The 21,184-nt window shown below is 38.0% G+C and overlaps 1 protein-coding gene and 2 long non-coding RNA genes across 5 annotated transcripts in view; 1 reads left to right on the forward strand and 2 right to left on the reverse strand.

Annotated features, from left to right (window-relative positions):
- The first annotated feature begins 516 nt into the window (after nt 1-516).
- LOC139820711 (uncharacterized) overlaps nt 517-21,184 on the forward strand; it is a 122,422-nt gene continuing 101,754 nt past the window's right edge. The window contains exons 1-3 of one of the 3 annotated variants that reach the window (XR_011734093.1): nt 684-905; nt 1,043-1,536; nt 1,683-1,993. This is a non-coding gene — a long non-coding RNA (uncharacterized lncRNA). Of the gene's footprint in view, nt 906-1,042; nt 1,574-1,682; nt 1,994-21,184 lie in introns of those variants that run through there. The other 2 variants (XR_011734091.1, XR_011734092.1) reach the window with 2 other exon arrangements.
- Nucleotides 1,390-2,878, reverse strand: LOC139820712 (uncharacterized). The gene is made up of 3 exons (XR_011734094.1): nt 2,415-2,878; nt 2,062-2,331; nt 1,390-1,881 (listed from the first exon to the last, which is right to left on the reverse strand). It is a non-coding gene; the product is annotated as an uncharacterized lncRNA (long non-coding RNA).
- LOC139820629 (putative nuclease HARBI1) lies at nt 16,480-19,843 on the reverse strand. The gene is made up of 3 exons (XM_071791036.1): nt 18,641-19,843; nt 17,407-17,941; nt 16,480-17,319 (listed from the first exon to the last, which is right to left on the reverse strand). The coding sequence occupies exons 2-3, from the start codon at nt 17,650-17,652 to the stop codon at nt 16,585-16,587; spliced, it is 981 nt and encodes a 326-aa protein (XP_071647137.1). The 5' UTR covers nt 17,653-17,941; nt 18,641-19,843; the 3' UTR covers nt 16,480-16,584.

Here is a 21,184-nt window from a genome sequence, read left to right on the forward strand (position 1 = left end):
TAGGATAGATGACAGAGTGGACTCAGATTATATGCCGTTAATTCTGGAAGCGGAAATAGAGGAAGGAAGGGGACAAGAGAAAGATGAGGAAGGAGAAGCAAGAAAAGAAGAAGAGGAAAAACTAGTGGTCCAGTGGGATAAGGATGCTATTCAGAAGTATAAAGAAACGACAGAGGAGTTATATAAAGAAAAAGGATAAGTATGTAGTTCGGTGGAGCAGAAATGGCAAAGGATTAAGCAAATTGTACATGGAGCAATGCGAAATTATAAAGCACATGCATGGAGGGGTGCAAGGGGGCTTACATGCGTGAGCGCACGTGAACAGGAAGGCTTTTCTCCCCTGCACCCCCCCCCCATGCATGTACTTTATAATTTCGTTTTACAACTTAGCATAACTTAGCATAACATGTACTTTATGTTGTAAAGCAAGGTTCACGCTGCCTACCGACGGGGTGGGTGCGGGGAAGGGGGGGCCGATGGCCCCCCTCGCACCCCCCGTGTGTGTGTGTGTGCTTCCCACGCATAATTAAACTAATGAAACTCCCAGCGTGAGACCTAACTGCTTGAATCGAGATGCTTGGTTATTCTACACGATTGATTCATTTAAAATTGGCGCAGTTTTACATGCGCGTGCGACCACTGAGCATGCGCATATGGCCGCAGGGCACGTTCAGTGTTGCTACCAAGAAGACTAGAGACCAGGAGACCGAACTCCTTAAAATTTCAGTGGTGGGGGTGAGTCAAAATGTGGTCCGGCGCTGTTCGCAGTATGGTCGCCGGCCAATTCATGAACTACGGCGTGCTGGATTTCCGGTGCAAGATGGTGCAAGAGCTTCGTGCAACATAACCAAGAACATCAGCTTGGCATCTTGGCAGATGTAAACACTGAATTTAATTTTGATGTCGTAAGTATTAATAAATAATATATGATACTTAGGAACGACAAAGTTCACATAGGAAACTTTTTTTGGATAAAACAAGTGATAAAAAAAATACGATATTCTGTGTTGTGAAATATAATTAATTGAATTTTTTTGCATAGGGCACTGAGTCTGGAAAAGTAATTGATGCAACCATGGGCGAATATCGAGAAGAAATTGAGGAAAGATTCGTAAAAGCAGGTTGCGAAATACACGGCGACTACAGGATTGCAAAGACATGCAAAAATTGTCTATTTCAATATCTACGAAAGAATGCAAAACTCATTCAGTTGCCACATGAAAGTTGGGGATTTGTTGTGCAAGATCACCGCATAATATTTGCTAAAGCAGAGAATGATTATACTATAAAATTAAATATGATCATTGATTCGAACATGAACGGAGAGATATATTTTAAACAAAACCATATAAAGTGGCTGTGGCTAATACCTGAGCCAGAATCAGTGAGAGATATTGTTGAAAGTTTGAATTGTATTGATAAACTCTTGGTTTTTCAAAGCATATAAATTTTTGTAATGAAATTGATAATAGCTTCCTCGGAACAGCTAAATTGTACATAAAAATGTTTATTGATATTGGATGTGTAAAATGCAATGTAATTTTTTTTAAATAAAATTATGGTTTTTCCTTTATATTTATCTCCTTATATTTTTACATAACTTTAAATATATATTATAACTTTAATAACATAACTTTTATTCAGTCTTTTTTTATCGAACACTCGTTTTTATTTTTTTGCAGATTTTCCACCAAGTTTCGATTGTTTTCGATGTTTTTGCATCTCCACTTTCTTCTCATCATATATTTTATTGTAAGTTTTACTGAGAATATGTGCTCTGCTTAATGTATAATAATGAATCACCCGTTTTGTCAACGCTCCCTTATGTTCTTGACATCCAATGAACGGGAAACTCTCGAGGAGGATATTCTCTGCTATGCGCTGGAAAGAATAACAATTCAGCTCCTCGGCACCAATTGTCTTGAGAATTGCTCTTTCAATAGCGATCAAGAGCTTGAATAAAGCGTCCGACGGGAACTTTAAATAGCCGTTGGTGAGTTTTTTGTAGAGAATATCTCAAATATATTTTCAAAGCATAATTTATAACGATTTTCAACTTACACATAAACTTTCGTCTCCTGCATCCATGGACTCTTCTTCAAAATTATCTTGATGTACATCGAAAATACATGGTACACTACCTTGATTCAATTTAAATTTTTCACGTGGTATTTCGTTTATTGTTCCATCTTTCAAGACAGTTCGAAAAGTCCGCTCAACATCGTTGTCCTTGAAATGTTTATCGCAAATACGTAAATATTTTCGAGTAGCGTTTCCCTTACTCAAAAACGGAGAAATCTTATCTATCCAGATTTGATTTTCATGAGAATCCTGAAAAGTGAAAAAATCAAACTGATTGTATGTTCTTGAGAAAATGATTGTTATTCATTTTTATTTCAATCAAATACACTTACCTTCGGAAATCCAAATAGCGTCCTTTTATTCGAATTCAAATTGGGACATTTACTCTCACAATTCACAATGCAACACACTTTAGACATGATTTCACTTTGTTTTAAACGGTTTGCAACAAACAAGAAGACTAGAGAACAAACGACGTAAAGATTCGAACTTATCCAGCACGTAGCGTAGTTCATGAATTGGCCGGCGACCATACTGCGAACAGCGCCGGACCACATTTTGACTCACCCCCACCACTGGAGTTCGGTCTCCTGGTCTCTAGTCTTCTTGGTTGCTACATGTCGTCGGTATGACAGGAATCATAACCTGATTCCTGTCAACTTTAACCGTTAATATCTCGCTTCGCGGGGCAGAGCGACACTTTTTTCTGCCAGATTCGGTCGTTTCGTGCAAAAACGCGTCGATTAAGCCCAAGTTGAACGAAATCGGTGAGGAGGCCACTATTCTTCAGATTTACCCCTGCTACAAAACTGCTCACAGAACTCGCAACTCGCCCGTGATGCCCGTTGATTTGGCTATACCAGACTGTTAGAAACGGGCAATAAAAAGCGTGAAGAGATTGTGTAGGTGTAGACATCTGTGAGCATAGTGAATTTATAAGTGGCGATTCGGTGGAATGCTCATAGATAGCATCGGTGTTACAGTTCCCTAGTTATCTTTAGCGTTAAGTGTTGAGCGAGCGCTGCGACGACCACGTTGCGCCCCAGCGCCGGAAAAAGGCACGGACCGACGATACTACGCAAGCGTGTACGTGTCGGGATGGACGTGAAGCCCGCCGGGAAGGTATTCGTCTTCCGGCTAGCGAGGCGTACAGTCGCGTTCATTTACATCGGCGTCGTATATTCGTTTAATTGCTACGCGATTGAAATCCGCCAGACTATTGAGTCTGAGACAGATCACGAGGACGTCTCCGTAATATCAGAGGAGGCATTGCAGCCCTGCTCAGAGGCAATTAAAAGTACCTCGCTAGATACGACTGAATGAAGGACGAACTTAGCCATTGCGACGAGGCCATCTTAGCCCTTTGCACAGGCCCTCACGGTTTTGGTCAATGACCATCCTATCCAGAGATAACAACGGCGGATGCTTTCAGGTAACATATCAAACTCGTGTAACTCAGAGATCACTTACGAGATTGATCGGCAACTCTCAAGCGGATTATGATGAACGCAAGGTCATCATAAAATGCGATCGTCTGAGTACAGAGTTCGAGAAAGCACGGGGCGATGGACAGCATCCTCGCATAACTCACGGGGCGACGGATTACATCCTCGCAGAAAGGCTATATTGCTGCCTAAATATTCCGGAATTAATTATCGGTCTGAGCTCAGTCGAACTTAAAGTCATTTTGAATGGTTGCAACCCGCGAATAAAGTCATTGATTCTCGATGTGTAGTAATTTAACTTACGTTATCGATGCACGCGTGATTCGGATATTCACGCATGGTCGATATTATCTTAACAAATATTGCGATTCAACCCGTGGCTATTTGCCAGCTATTAACGTTTACGAAACACCGTATTACATACGAAAAGTTAATTATCATTTAATTGAGTTCGCTCTTCATTTATCGAATTATGTATACTACTCACTTAAAATACTTATATAACTGGATTGACTGCGGAAGTTACTGTATCAATTAATAGAAAGAAAGTGCATTATATTGAAGTTATAGAATCTCACACAATATTTAAATAAGCCTAAACATTCTCTCGAATGCTTTACTTTGCATATGTTCATTTGCTTACTCGTTAAGTGAGATATATGTATACATCTAAGAATTATTATCGACAAATTACTAGTTGACACAGTACTTCAATTTATTTATGCTTTGTATATTCTTGCTATATTTATGTAATGTGTTTTGAATAATATGTTTAACTTGTATGATCCTTTCTTCAAACAGATTTAAGGATTGAAATCACTTGATTGTTTTTCTCTGATAGAGATACAAATAACGGAAATCTGAGTTCTTACAATCATTTATGATGAGAGATTAACTTCTTGTAGTGACACATGAGAAAGGATTATGCATTGATAATTCAACATTATCTTATTTTGTATTTATGCTATGTGTTCTCTGTATAACATTTATTACGATATATTCATTGATTATAACATAACTGCCATGGAAATACACAATCTCTTTACCGACATAACAACAAGAAAAGTATCGTTCCCTTTTCTATAATTCTTGAGCTCAGGCTCCTGCGCGAGCTTGTACGTTTCAAACACAGACAGACACCATTGAGTTGTCACGAATCATGATGGTAGTAGATGGCTGTGCTTATCATATATTTCGGTCCTAGGGGAAATTACTCGGATAACCATTATCGTAAACACCCAATATAAGCCTTGTGTCCACGATACTAGAAATCGCTCCGAGATCTCAGACCGAGAAAAAGTTACTAGAACTCGAATCGTGGATCGTGGACATAGCAACTTGGATACAAATCTCAAATGAAAATATCGGACAAAAAAATAGCTTTGTGTCCACGGTACTAGAAATCGGTTCGAGATCTCGTTCCAAGAAAAAGTTATTAGAACTTGGATCGTGGACACAAGCAACTTGGATATAAATCTCAAATGAAAATATCGGACGAAAAAATTTTTCTGTAGCTAGACCCTATAGATTTGCAGTACTGGCAGTGAATATCGGAACATAACCTTTATTGTCGCCAAAACGTCATTAGTATATGCTTGATCACATTTGATAAAACGGAACTAATTTTGTCAAAAAATACGATTACAAAAAGAAATATTCAAAGATAAGAAGAATAAATATTCAAGAAAAAAAGAAATTTGTTTTGGTAAAAAAATTATTAAATATAAACAAATATTAAGTAATATAAATAATTATTAGAGTAAATTAATAATGAGATAGATTTTTATAAGTAGTTTATTGCATTATACTTAATAAGCCTAAACATATTTCTAAATACATAATGATTCCGACACTATTTTTATCTTAAAGTATTTTAAAAAATCTGAAAACATTCATGAAACATTTGTCTATTTTAATTCATGTCATTTTAGTTGGATAAAAATAGTGTATTTAATTATAATTTAATATTTTATGTAGCATTTCATTTAACAACATTTCAAATGTCTAACGGTTTTTTTATTACATGCAAATATAAGGATTTATATTATATTTATTGTATATGTTAGGTTAGGTTGTAACCGAACGATATGTAATCGGGTTACGGGGTACGCGATTTTGTCCTATAAGTCATCGGTCGCCACTCGCTTTAACCTTAAACTACCGAGAAGGTAGGTATTCGTAATGCAAACGACACTAAAGTTGAACAATTTGTTTAAACAATTTTATTTTCAGATCCCGCCACGGGTGCCTCGTCAGGATACCTGTGCTCAAGATACCGCTAGGTATGGCCTTGGTCGGCCAGTCAGGGACACCGGTTACCGCGACAACCGCTTAATCAGGTATATACACGTTAATATTTCTTTAACCCTTTCTCCTTTCAGATTCCCGCCACGGGTGCCTCCTCTGTGTTGCTCTGCCTCGAGCCTCCGCTATCTATCATCCGCCTGCCTCACTCGTGGAACCAAGATGACACGACAGATGACACGACAACCGCTTGATCGGGTAAGTCCCAGCATTATAAGGTAAGTCAACGTAACTAATTCTCTTTTATTTTCAGGTTTCGTCTACGGGTACTTCATCTTCGCCGCCGATGTCATGGATCAACGCTGCTCACCGCCGCCCAGGATCACCGCGTTCACAAGATGTCGCGACAAAGGTAAGTATGAGAATTGTCGTGATAACTGTAATTAATGCCGTTTCTTTTCAGGTTTCCGCCACGGGTACCTCATCTATTAGCGAATTTGGGCGCTTGCACTAGTGCACACTGAGTGCGCATTAAGGCTTGTTTATAATCTAATTCTTATATTTAAAGTCGCTTAAGGCTCCTGGTCCCTGAGCCGAGAACTCTGCGTTGACGGTGGCGACGCCACTCTCTCCTCTCACTCTCTCCAATGGAGAATTCTGTCTTGTGACATGTTGACAACCTATTTTGTTGTGCATGCTATTTTTTTATTATTTGCTCTGTGCTTGTGCTCTAACGTTTAACGTATTCGTGAAAGTCGTAAAATTGGCCGAAAAGTAAGATTTGCACGCGGAAAGAACGTTTTCACCTCCTTTCGATAGTCGTTAAACGGCTGTTTTTCCCGTATGTTTAAGGTGCTTTTTCATGGGCGTCAGTTGACGCTCGAAATCAAGTTCGGGTAAGTTAGATTAGTATAATGACGCCGATATTCTGACGCGCAATGAAAAAGGTTTTCATGCGTCAATTTTTGGAACTCGCGTCGAGATGTCAGTTGACGCTAGAGGTTGGGAAATCTGAACTTCTCAGCGTCGACGCAGAAACAACATGACGTCACAAAATCGTCTTGACGCGCGACAACTGACGCCCATGAAATCGCACCTTTAGGCTTCGTTTTATGGCTGTTTGTTTATTGTCGAGGGAAAAGAGTAGTTTTCGGCCAATTTTGGAAGTGTTCTGAAACGATCTATAGTGATGTTTTATTGAAATGTCTTTTTATTTGAAAATGGCATGCACAACAAAATTGGGTGTTTTCCTCGCTTCGATAGGCAGAATCCAATATGGCCGCGGTGACTACCCAGGAGCCTTAAATACACATTTAAAAACTTTTTAGCCAATAAAACAATCTGTAATATCTATATGGATATTGTACAAATCATTTTACAGACTAATAAGTATTTAAGATGATCTGTAAATATAACAATTGATTAAGAACAAGCCTTAGTGCGCACTCAGTGTGCACTAGTGCAAGCGTCCGAATTCGCTATAAGACTTCCTCCGATGCAGAACCGATGATGACCTTTGACCCCGGTCACCGCTAACACACAAGATGGACGACAGCCGCTTGTTTGGGTAAGTTGAGGGTAAGTAAGCGTTATCTTCGTATATATTTTCACAAATAATTATTTCATTTATTGTTAACTATCGTTTCACAATGGTGGTGGTTCACAATTACTGATGCCGCGAAAGATGGCGGTCGCACGTCTCGCAAAGTGCGAATTCCCGTTTTCGGTACGCGGAAAACCGTACGCCTTTCGTATCGGCGTCATGTAACGCTATGTGCGGGCGTTCCCGTTTGTTTCGGACACTGTGGTAGGCTTATAATCGTAATCCGGTACGTATTTGCGATAGTTACTGCGACACGCCGAGATATACGCGCGAGAAGGTTGCTACCTGTATGAGCGCCCACGAGAGACTGCCTCGAGAAATATTCCTCTCTCGGGCTCCCTACCTCCGTTTTACCCCTACCATGGGGTCTCGGCCGCTTTCTCCTCGCGGTAATTTTCCACGCTACATAGATACAATAGGTGTTTACGAGTTCTGGCTCGCCAGGTGCGCGCCAGATGTTCCCGATAGAAATTTCCGCCGCCAGTACACTATTTGCGATACGCTTAATCGGCTCCCGGGTAGTGGTTTTTCAACACCTTGAAATTTCGACTTTTGAGGGCGCCGACCCGTGCGCACGTCCTCTCCTACGTCCCTAATGCCGATTCCGGGTCGACTTCTCGGAGACGACGTCTAGGTCGCTTTTGCCATGTCCGCCGATGGCGGCGACCCTGGTGCTTGTTCCCACGGTCCCTACCGACGATATTCCGGACTTAGTTCTCGTAGCCGATGTCTAAGTCCGCGGTCTCCACGACCGTCGTGGTAACCCACCGTCCGGATGATCGGATCTTGACCGCGACTCGTTCCTCGGGTGTACCAGGTATCACTGAGAACGCACCTTCGGCCTTTTCGAACCGACGTCCGGTTCACGAATTCGCGGATTGTCGTCCGAACTACATGTCCGGGTGCTCGGATTTTGCCCGCGATCGGTTCCCGGGGTCTACCTGGTCTGCCCCAGTACGCACCTTCGGCCTTTTCCCGAGACGACGTCCGGTTCACGACTTCGCGGGTTGTCGTCCGGACTACATGTCCGGGTGCTCGGATTTCGCCCGCGATCGGTTCCCAGGGTCTACCTGGTCTCCCCCAGTACGCACCTTCGGCCTTTTCCAGAGGATGACGTCCGTTTGCGGGTTGTCGCGCGAACTCCATGTCCGGGTGTTCGGATCGCGGCGCTTTCGCGGATGCCCCCTTTTTGGGGACCTCGTGAGTCGGCACAATGATTATTATCCGCGCGGCCCGCGTAGTTCGGGCACTTGGTGTCCGCGTTTTGAAGATTGTGTGTGACTCGACTGTTTAAGGCTCAGTCACAATGAGAAAAATAAGGAATAAGATAAAGGAATAAGGAATAAAGGAATGTCGCATCTCACTTCAGTACACGTACATTAAAGTGAGATGCAACATGCCTTATTCCTTATTCCTTTATCTTATTCCTTATTTTTCTCATTGTGACTGAGCCCTTAAGCTAATGTGTGCGTTACCGCGATCCACGCACATACTCAAAAACAAAATAAAATTCTACTCCCAGTCGGGCCGGGCATCGTCATGCCGAAAAGAAAACCAAATGATGTGGATCGGGAGGAAAGGACTTAACTTCTACGCCGCTCGGCGACCGCTGTCGCATAACTTAATACTACTTGCGCCGGACGGATAAATTTGATCAATGTGACTCTACGGTCAAAGAAACGAGAACAACAAAATACATTTGTAATTGAATGGTAAAACAAAAGAAAAAGAAAAGGGGTTTTGGCTCCCTCTGCAACTCCGTCCTCGGAGCGCTCGCGCAACTTAATTTCTAGCGGGGATGTCCCCTCGTCCCCGGAGGTTTCCTCCCCTGAAGATGGGCTCAGGAACTCGTCAGAGGGCTCGTCCTGCTCGTCCCGCGCCGCTGTATGCAGCACGGTCTTACATACAGGTCTGGAAACTTCAGTGGTGGGGGTAGGTCGCTTAATGAAGTTGTTTTTAAGTTCTCTAATAGCCACTAGAGTCGTTGTGATCGATGTTCACGTTGTGGCGAGGGACGCCGGAGGCCGGGAGGGATATCTGTCATATGAAATTTGGCGGAGTGGTTTTGTGTCAACTTCGTAGTCTCGACATTATGGGTTCGAATCTCCGTGCCCTTAAGTTTTTTTTTAATCCTTTCACAAAGCAATGTGATAAATAATAATGCTTTAAATAATTTAAGACTATAAATTAATGAATTATGTAGATATATAAAATAAATACTAGTTTTTATTCTGAAAATTAAGAACAAATAGAAATATCTTTTTATATGTTTATTTTCATCATTTTTCTTTTATTTTTGTGGGTATAGCTAATTATTATCGGCCACTGAGCTTTTTTGAGATATAATTAATTAATAAAGATTAAATATGTCTATATATTTTTTTTAACAATATTTAAACTGTTTTTGAAATCGATTTGATATAAAAATATGTTTTAATTGTTATTAATTATTCGATAAATAACTGTAGAATATAGTAAAGAGTGATTTTCTTCAAATTTTTAGGGAATCACGTTCTTGTGACAACAAAACGATTCAGTAAGTATTTGCGACAAGACGCGGTTTCCCTTAATTATTATTAATTTTTTATTAACAACTTATTCTCTAGTGGTCGACAGCAAAGAGCGATTCTCTTCAAATTTTTAGGGAATTACGTTCTTGTAATAACAAAATAATTTAGCAAGTATTTGCGACAAGACGGTTTCTCTTAATTGTTATTAATTTTTTATTAACAATTTATTCTCTAGCGGTCTTTAACAAAGAGCGATTCTCACCAAATAATTTAAAGACCGCTACAGAATAAATTGTTAATAAAAAATTAATAACAATTAAGGGAAACCGCGTCTTGTCGCAAATGCTTGTTCAATTATTTTGTTATTACAAGAACGTGATTCCCTAAAAATTTGGAGAAAATTGCTTTTTGCTATCGATCGCTGCAGAATAAATTATTAATAAAAAATTAATAATAATTAAGGAAAACCGCCGTCTTGTCGCAAATACTTGCTAAAAATTGTTTTGTTATCACAAGAACGTGATCCCCTAAAAATTTGGAGAAAATCGCTCTTTGCTATTCTACAGTTATTTATCGAATAATCAATAACAATTAATTAAAACATTGTTATATCAAATCAATGAAAAAATTGTTTGAATATTGTTAAAAAATATATATATAGATATATTTAGTCTTTATTAATTAATTATATCTCAAAAAAGCCCAGTGGCCGATAATAATTAGCCTACGATACGTTCGTAGCCCCCCGAGGAACCCACATGACATTTCAACGTCTCCTTCCCGCGAGACGTTTTGCTGTTAGCGCCCGCTGCTAGCTTCAGCTATACGAGTTTTCGGGTTACGTTCATCTGCGGACTTCGATGACAGCGACGAGTAGTGGCTATGCTAGAAACTAAATGCATCTTCGATAAGCGACCATGCCCCCACCACTAGAATTAGCGGTAGTCTCCAGACCTGTATGTAAGACCGTGGTATGCAGCACCACCGGCAACGTCCGCGTCGGTTGATCGACACGGCGCGTGCGGTTGCAAGGTTAAATTTGGACGTTGTAGATGTATATATTCAGGGGATCGATCATGTATCTTTTCCCCTAGGACGGAACGTGAAAAGTGAAAAGTTTATCTCTTTCTATTCAATACCAATAGAAAGAAATAGTTACATGAAATTTTTCACTTTTCACGTTTCCGCTCTAGGGAAAAAGTTACATGATCGCTACCCAGGCTGAGAGTTAAATGCAGATTAAATTAGATTTTAAAAACAGTATATTTTAATCTAGCATATGCATACATTATTTTTCAAGAAAATAATATAAAATATAAAATAGATAATATAATATATAAAATAGCATAAGATAAAATAATATAAACAAATTTACAGAAAACTATACTTTGGATAATGGAAAATTATATAGATAAGGAGAAAGTAAAAATTTTATTGATGTTGTATCAACAACATCCTTGTTTATATGTCACGAAATCTGTTGAATATCATAATCGTATGAAACGAGATAAAGCTTTACAAACAATTTGTAATCAATATCAAGAACTAACAGGACAACCATTAACAACTAAAATTGCGAAAAAAAAATTAATTTAAGATCGCAATATTTTTAGATCAATAAAATAAAATAAAACAGTCCAAGTCAAGTGGCGCATTAGTTGATGATATATATAAACCAACTTGGTGGTTGTTTGAAGACATGAGTTTCCTGAATCCTCACGTACATTGCTCAAAGAAAAGGAGAATCTTCTATAACAGTGAGTAAATATAATTTAATATAATTTTACAAAAATATACTAAATAGGTATAAAAATTATGACAATTTATAGGTTTCGAACTCTCAGTCAGAATTATTACAATGTAATTTAAATGAGAATGAGACTGAAGATTTACAACTTCTTGATATTCATAATGTTTTAAAAACAACAGATAATAACGCAGGTATTAAAAATAATTTGTATAATTTAATATAATTGTTTATTTAATATATTTAATATGTTATTATACTTATTTTATTTTGCAGAAAACACCTGTCCAAATATTCAATCACAGCCAACAACTAGTAATTCGAGTTCACCAGCAGTGCTACATCAATATCTAAAAAAAAAGAAAACTTGCAGTTTCAAATGAAATTTGTACAAGTGAAGCAAATAATTTTTGGTCAATAACTTCCAAATCGATTCAGTCCATATCAGAAAATGAAAGAGCAGAAGATGGTATAAAACACTGGATTTTGTACGTAGAAAGTGAATTGCGTAAAATTTCAGACCCAAAGAAACTGAAACGAATACAGAGAGAAATTATGAACCTAATTGATGATGATTAATATAGGGTAGACCGGGGCACGTTGTCACGCGGGGCACGTTGTCACTTTGGCTTTATTTAAAAAACTAATAACCGGAGGGCAGCACCCGTCATTCCCAAAACGTGTTAGTGTATGCCCATCTTTGGTGTGTTTACAGTCTTGAGATTGCGCCAGCCGTGTTGACGTAAAATCAACTTGAAAGTTTTTTGCGACCGTAAGTAAAATTTTATTGTCTAATATTCAACGTACTGGACATGAAGCTTATGTTTTTTCAGAATAGACCTTTATATTATCTTAAAGTATGTACTTTTACCTACCGCGTGCAGTACCTAACCTTACGAATATCTCAAACGTGTCGGACATGAGGCTGTTTGAAGTAAAAAAATGCCCTCGGGGCACGTTGTCACGAATTTGATGGGAATCTATTGCGAATCTTCGGATGACGATAACGAATAAAAATATTTTATGTTTAATCACCGACATGATTATAAAAGAAAAAATGTTTATCAATAAGTTGCGCATTCGAGTGGAATTCTTGCCTATTTAGATTAAGACAAAAACTTCGTGCTTTTTGTACTTTTTTGAAATAAAATAAATGTTTCTGTGAAGGATTTTACTTTTTTACATTGCAGCGCACTATAATATATTGATATTTACGTTGTATACAGTTTGGATTACATTTTGCATGCAATTACATTTGATGTGACAACGTGCCCCGGTCACGGGGCAGGTTGTCACAAGCGACCTGTCGTTATTTATTGTTATGTAACAACTGTAGAGTAACAATCACACAAAATTCGATACTGTCCAATTGAAGCTGAGGGTTTACTCGAAATTTTGGCATATCAAAGTACTCTTAAATATTGAAAGTAAAAAATACAAAAAATATTGAGAAAAATGTGTGACAACGTGCCCCGGTCTACCCTATAGTTTATTAACTTTAGCATAACAGCCAGAAAGTGGCTGATGATGATTAATAGAGAGATAGAATAAACGATTTTGTGCCGGTATGTTTAATATACATTTATGTATCTCAGATTTTTTATTAGATTGTAGTCGGTAAATTTCGTTCATTAACTTTTAATTACGAATTTTATTTTTGTTCCGGTAAATTTCGTTCATTAACTTTTAATTTAAAATTTTATTTTTGTTCCGGTAAATATATTTTGTTCATTAACTTTTAAAATTTAAAATTTTATTTTTGTTTCTGCTGATAAAAGAAATTGATTTACTTAATATTGAGCTGTGAATTTTTCATTATATATTTTTATAGGGAGGGTCCCGTTTGCATACAAAACGATTGCCTACAGGTTCGTTTGCACACACCCATTGCACACAATCCCGATAGCACACATTTCAAATTGCCTACAGAGCGATTGCCTACAGGCATTATTGCGCACATATTTCTTTGTCTACACGATCATATTGCGCACAGCGCATTGCACACACGACCGTATTGCACACAGCGCATTGCGCACACGACCGTATTGCACACAGCGCATTGCACACACGACCGTATTGCACACAGCGCATTGCACACATGGCTGTTATTGCACACACGACTGTATTGCTCACAGCACATTGCACACACGACCGTATTGCACACAGCGCATTGCACACATGGCTGTTATTGCACACACGACCGTATTGCACACAGCGCATTGCGCACGCGACCATATTGCACACACGGCCGTATTACACACACGGCCGTATTGCACACACGACCGTGTTGCACACACAGCCGTATTGCACACACGGCTGTATTGCACACACGGCCGTATTGCACACACGACCGTATTGCACACACGACCGTATACTTTCCACGCGAACCGAGGTTCACGCACACCCCCCCCCGTGCTTTCGGGGGAGGTGCGGTAGTCCCGAAATAGTTCACGCATACACTTTCCACGCGAACCGAGGTTCACGCACACCCCCCCCGTGCTTTCGGGGGAGGTGCGGTAGTCCCGAAATAGTTCACGCATACACTTTCCACGCGAACCGAGGTTCACGCACACCCCCCCCGTGCTTTCGGGGGAGGTGCGGTAGTCCCGAAATAGTTCACGCATACACTTTCCACGCGAACCGAGGTTCACGCACACTTCCCCCGTGCTTTTGGGGGAGGTGCGGTAGTCCCGAAATAGTTCATGCATACACTTTCCACGCGAACCGAGGTTCACGCAAACCCTCCCCTGCTTTCGGGGGAGGTGCGGTAGCCCCGAAATAGTTCACGCATACACTTTTCACGCGAACCGAGGTTCACGCACACCCCCCCCGTGCTTTCGGGAAAGGTGCGGTAGTCCCGAAATAGTTCACGCATACACTTTCCACGCGAACCGAGGTTCACGCACACCCCCCCCCCCCCGTGCTTTCGGGGGAGGTGCGGTAGCCCCGAAATAGTTCACGCATACACTTTTCACGCGAACCGAGGTTCACCGGCCCGAAAGCAGGGGGGGGTGTGCGTGAACTTTGGTTCGCGTAAAAAGTGTATGCGTGAACTATTTTGGGGCTACCGCACCTCCTCCGAAAGCAGGGGGGGGTGTGCGTAAACCTCGGTTCGCGTGGAAAGTGTATGCGTGAACTTTTCATGCGTGGAAAGTTAATATGCGAGATGCCACATGGGTTAGATGACGCGCTTTAAACAGTTAAATACTTTTGAAGCGCGTCATCTAACCTACGTATTTTCCAAACTTTTTTTGTTAATAACTTTTTAACGAATAACGGGCGACGGCTAAAACCTTCTGAAGGTCATTCGGGGTCATGACCTTGACAACATATATCAAGGTCATTGAAATCGGTAATACGGCCGTGTGTGCAACACGGCCGTGTGTGCAATACGGTCGTGTGTGCAACACGGCCGTGTGTGCAACACGGCCGTGTGTGCAATACGGTCGTGTGTGCAACACGGCCGTGTGTGCAATACGGTCGTGTGTGCAACATGGCCGTGTGTGCAATACAACCGTGTGTGCAATACGGCCGTGTGTGTAATACGGCCGTGTGTACAATATGGTCGTGTGCGCAATGCGCTGTGTGCAATACGGTCGTGTGTGCAATAACAGCCATGTGTGCAATGCGCTGTGTGCAATACGGTCGTGTGTGCAATGCGCTGTGAGCAATACAGTCGTGTGTGCAATGCGCTGTGTGCAATACAGCCATGTGTGCAATGCGCTGCGTGCAATACGCTGTATGCAATACAGCCGTTTTTACAATGCACTGTGTGCAATACGGTCGTGTGTGCAATAACAGCCATGTGTGCAATGCGCTGTGTGCAATACGGTCGTGTGTGCAATGCGCTGTGTGCAATACAGTCGTGTGCGCAATGCGCTGTGTGCAATACGGTCGTGTGTGCAATGCGCTGTGCGCAATATGATCGTGTAGACAAAGAAATATGTGCGCAATAATGCCTGTAGGCAATCGCTCTGTAGGCAATTTGAAATGTGTGCTATCGGGATTGTGTGCAATAAGTGTGTGCAATCGAACCTGTAGGCAATCGTTTTGTAGGCAACTGGAGCCCTCCCATTTTTATAATATTATGCATCATTAGTGCAAAAGTGTAATTTTTCATTAAAAGATATTATATTTTCTTTATTTAGTTGATAATCTTTGAGCTTTAATTAAGAATTTTATTTTTGTTCCTGCTGATAAAAGAAATTGATTTACCTGATATTGAGCTGTGAATTTTTCATTATATATTTTTATAATATTATGCATCATTAGTGCAAAAGTATAATTATTTCATTAAGAGATATTATATGTTCTTTAGTTGATAATCTTTGAGCTTTAATTAAGAATATAATTTTTTTCTCAGTTTTTAAATCTTACCTTTGCGACGGTAATAATATGTTTTTTGTAATCAGATCAACTGAAAAGACAGATCAACTGAATGCGTTGGTAGCTATGTAAGTAATACTTAAAAAAATAATGCCTATATTCAGTCAGTTGTATATACATATTTTATATACCAAAAAAATAAAAGGGTAACATAGATAAATTTGTAGTTTATTTCTAGTTTATAACTATGTATATTTTATAACTGTAATAAATAAATTTTGTTATAAATACATGTTTATTAAAATACATACACTTTCATATTTACAAACTACAGTATACGTAATTGTTATAATCCAATACTTATTTATAATAAAATAACATGAAAGTATAATTATATTTAATTACATAAGATTATATAATTAATAAAAGAACTAATACATATACATATTTTACATACCAAAAAAAATTTTTTTTTGCAATTCATATCAAGAATTAACAGAACAACCATTCATAATTGAAGTTGTGACAAAAAAATTTAATAAAAGTGTGAAAGTTAAATCATAAATTCTTGCTATTCAACTTTTCCTACGGTATTGAAATATTCTTTAAAAATATCGCGAATATGGATTACATTTCTATTAGGCATATTGCATTTATAATTTCTAAATTGCGTAATTGCGCATTATTATTTCTCCATGTAGCATGTATTACAGTTCGATTTTCTATATTTTCAACATCTACAGCTCCATGTAAATAAGCACCATTTTCTTTACTAAGATAGTTATGTAAAGCACAATATGCAAGGGTAATATTTTGCACAGTTTCAACTGGTAAATATATTTGTGTTAAAAGAACGCGAAATCTATTTGCTAAAATGCCGAAGGCATTTTCAACGATTCTTCTACCTCTACTTAATCTGTAGTTGTATATTCGCTCATCATGAGATAAATTTCGTGTTGTATAAGGTTTTAGTATATGATTTTGCAATGGAAAAGCTGCGTCAGCTAAAATAACATAAAGAATGGGTTCATTCATATCAGGTAATGGTTTATCTCCAGGCACATCAAGTGGATTTCGTGGATCATTTAAAAATTGTGCTAAGTCGCTGTCACGAAACACTCCACCATCACTTACCCTACCATTAACACCGACATTGACATATGTGAATTGATAATTGGCATTGACTAATGCTAAAAGAACGATACTATTTGTACCCTTGTAGTTGTGATACAACGAACCATCTTGAAGTGGTACTTTAAATTCTATGTGACGACCGTCTATAGAACCAATACAGTTTGGAACGTTCCATATTTCAAAATAATTATTTGCAATCTGTTCCCATTCAGCATTTGTAGTTGGTACCTGTAAAAATTATTTAATACATTATTTAATAATCAGCATTTCGAATAATTCATTATGTGTTATAATTAATTGTAAATTCTTATTTACCCGCAAGTAATCGTTTCGAAGAACTTCGTATATGACACGACATGTCTCTGGAATTATCCGAGAAATTGAACATGCTGGTATCCTTGTCGAGTACTCTAAACTCTTATAATTTTCACCAGTAGCCAAAAACCTCAGAGTTAGTGATAAACGTTCTTTAGGAGATATACATTCTCTCATGTTAGTGTTTTGACGCTGTATATAGGGTGCTACTAGTTCCACAAGTTGATCAAATAAATCGTGTCTCATTCGGAAAAATCTTTGAAAATAATCAGTATCTTCGCTTCTCAATTCTAGATGGGCTAAATTAATTGTGCCTCGTAAATTATGACTTCTTCTGAGTATCCATTTACGTGTCCATATTTTACGACGCTTTCTTCGTTTCTCTTTTATACTATTTTCTTCGATTGTCTTTTTTTGTATAGCTTCAGCTATTATAGCAATTGTGATTAACTTTTTTAATTTTAAAGATATAGTTAAAAAATTTTTATAAACTTAATAAGTTTTTTTTTTTATTAGCGTTTATAATCAAGAATCTCTGAAAATTCAAAATATGTAATTATGTATTAAATTATTGCGTTTAAAAATATTCATAATATAAATTAAACAATTTTAATCAAAATAAATTATTGAAAAATATATTTATTTATTTTTTATTTCAATGTAAAACGCTTTTTCATGGTATTTAATAAATTGACAAAGATCATATAATTTCATTGACACATTAACATTTGATCGATGTGATCAAGTTAAACTTGATGGGCGAGATTAAATAAAATCGCGTATAAAATCCAGTTAAATTACTGTCAAATTAGTCGACACGCCAGGCCGATGCTACACAACGACGAGAAAGAGATATTAGCGTGTGCACGAAGAACTTTCTAGGTACCAAGTAAGAGTGATGCAACCAAGTAACAACGAGTGAAACTACTTTTCCACTATAATACGAGACCGCAAAATAAACATACAAAGGGGAAAATTACTCCTATTATTATAAACGTGATATACTAAATAAATTTTGGTAATTAAAAATTGAAATAAACTGAAAATGATGCATTTCAATATTTTTTATGTGAATTTAACATGATTTCTACGTGATTTGAATATATGTATGTGAGAGCAAGAATTATCATATACTATAAACATCACGTTTAGAAATAAACTGCAAATATATTTTATTATAATGATATATATTATTATTTTAACATTGTATTATTAAAATTGTTGAATTTCTTACCTGGTGTTGGCGAAGGTGGCGTGAGGAATTTGTGCGAGATTATTTCTACTCAAGTCAAGTCTCGTATTCTCTTGAAAAATATCAGGTCGCAGAACCTCCACTCGATTGCCCTGAAAATTCACGTCCATCAACGATTTCAGAAGTCGGAAGCTTCGTCCGTGCAACGTGACCAGCCGGCTGCACCTCAAGTCTAGCTGCTCCAAACCCGTGAATCCGTCGAAAACGCCGTCGTCCAGGAGTCTCAAAGCGTTATAGCCTAGATTCAATTTTCTCAAATTCGGCAAGTCAGCCAGGGCGCCAGGCGGAATTCTCTCGATCCCGTTCGAGCTTAAATCCAATGATCGTAGGGCAGGTAGAGCCAGGTAGAGCTAGATCCTGAGAGGATACCGTTGGCAACGCGACAATACGGTTCTTGGGCATGTGAAGATGTTCGATGTCCTTCGGTAGACCAGGGACCACTTCCAGCATACGATTCAAACCGACGTCAAGCTCGTATAAGTTCGTTAGGTGTCGGAACGTTAAGGGATGAAGTACGGACAAGGCGTTCCCGGAGATATTGACGTGCTCCAGCACTGGTGTGTACGGAAGCGCCTATACGCCATAACGTTGGCACCTCGTATTATAGGAAGTTTTTGTCCTAAGGAACGGCACTGTGTATTCCAGGAGGAACGGAACCCTGGGTGCCGTTCCTTTTCGAGATTAAGGTAAATATTTTTAAATTACATTTTGAGTAGATCTTTACATTTTTTGATGGATAAATTTGTTAATTCAACAAAGATCTTGAAATTTAAAAATTTTAGGGTAATTAATTGAATTAAATACAAAGTTTTTTAAAGTTAAGGTTAAGGTTAACTTTTTAGGTTAAAACGAAATTGTACACAATATATCCCACGTAGAATAGAAAGTCATAAAATGTCAAAGTGACCTCAAATGATGCCCAAAAAATGATTAAATTATGATAAAAGGTGAATTTTGTAGTCATATTTTCATCACTTTGACGTCACTTTGACATTATCATGACTTTCTGTTCTACTTAGGATAATCCTTTCTTTTTTGTATTTTAATGTATTAGAAATAGTTGTACATATATAAAATTATTCTGACTTATTGCTATTTTAAAATAATGAAATGTATACTGAAAATTACTGTAATTTAAATATCAACTTAATTATAACGTGCTTATTATTATTTCTATAGATGGATTCTGTACAATCAAGGAAAATTAAAATTAGATACGGTGAGAAATGTATGAATATATATGTGACAAATAATACTTTGAAGAAAAGTGTCTTAAAAGATTATTTTCCTGACGGTGGGACTTTGACATATCAAATTGATGGGGAGACATATCTATTAGACACGGATGCTCAATCTATCTACGTAAATGCAAATGTGGACAGTTGAATTCGAAATTAATAAATTATTGAAGAGTAATGAATGATTGCATGAAATTCGTGTAATATTAATATTTAATTAAAATAAAAAATAAAATTTAATTAAAACTAAAATATTTAAGGAATTTTACCTTTAACGCTGGCAAATTCCAAAAGGGAGCCTCCAGCGTAGTAGTTCAACGTACAGTTAACTTGTCGGAATTTACAATTATCGCGATATCATTGAATCTTCTTCTTTTTTTTTAATTTCTTAGCACTGAGTTCGATTCATCACTGAATATGTCATTCCACAATAGAACCATATAGGTTAGAATACATGAAGGTCTTCTTTCTAGGGTTACTTGCATTTACAACACCATCTATATGTATCATAGTGTAAATATTTCTGTCCGAGATCTCGGACGGAGAAATCGGATCGATTTCTAGTACCGTGGACACAAGGCTAAAAGACGAGAGAAAGATATAGAGATAGAAACGAAGAAAGAAGGAGAAGAGAAGAAACAATATAGAAAAAGGTATTATACAGGGTGTCCGAAAAATCGCCTACTCCACTTCGGGAGGTGATTCGGGACCCAAAAACAAGCAAAAAAGTTCATACAAACATAGGTCCGGAAATGAGCCGTTTCCGAGTTATAGCCACTTTTATGTTCAAAAATCGTAATTTAGAATCCGCTTGGCATCCCTCTTTCTTAATTATTTCTTAAATTAAAAATTTTTATTTTAAAATATTTTTAATTTTTTTAATTTTAATTTTTTTATTTTTTTTTCAATTTTTCAATATTTGTAACGATTACATTATTTTTAAAAGAAATCAGTTGTTTTTACGGCTCCCAGCAAACGCTAAAGGATTAAAAGATATTAAAAATTTTTAATACCTTTGAATCCCTTTTTTGGCGGAATTAAATGAAATTAGATGGGATTTGAAATAAGATGGTCCAATCCCATGGAATCCAAAAAAGAAATTTTCAATTCCATCCAATCCTATGGAATCCGTAAAGGTTATGGAATTGCATGGCATTAGATGGTTTAGGAAACGTCTCGCGCCTCCGTTGGGCGACCAAGCGCTGTTTTGTTCGTCGGTGAGCTTTTGTGTATGCCTAAGGGCATTACACGCACTACTGCCGACGGGCAATTAGCCCGAAAATGAGAT

Source organism: Temnothorax longispinosus, chromosome 10 (assembly GCF_030848805.1).
Source record: "Temnothorax longispinosus isolate EJ_2023e chromosome 10, Tlon_JGU_v1, whole genome shotgun sequence".
NCBI lineage: Eukaryota > Metazoa > Arthropoda > Insecta > Hymenoptera > Formicidae > Temnothorax > Temnothorax longispinosus.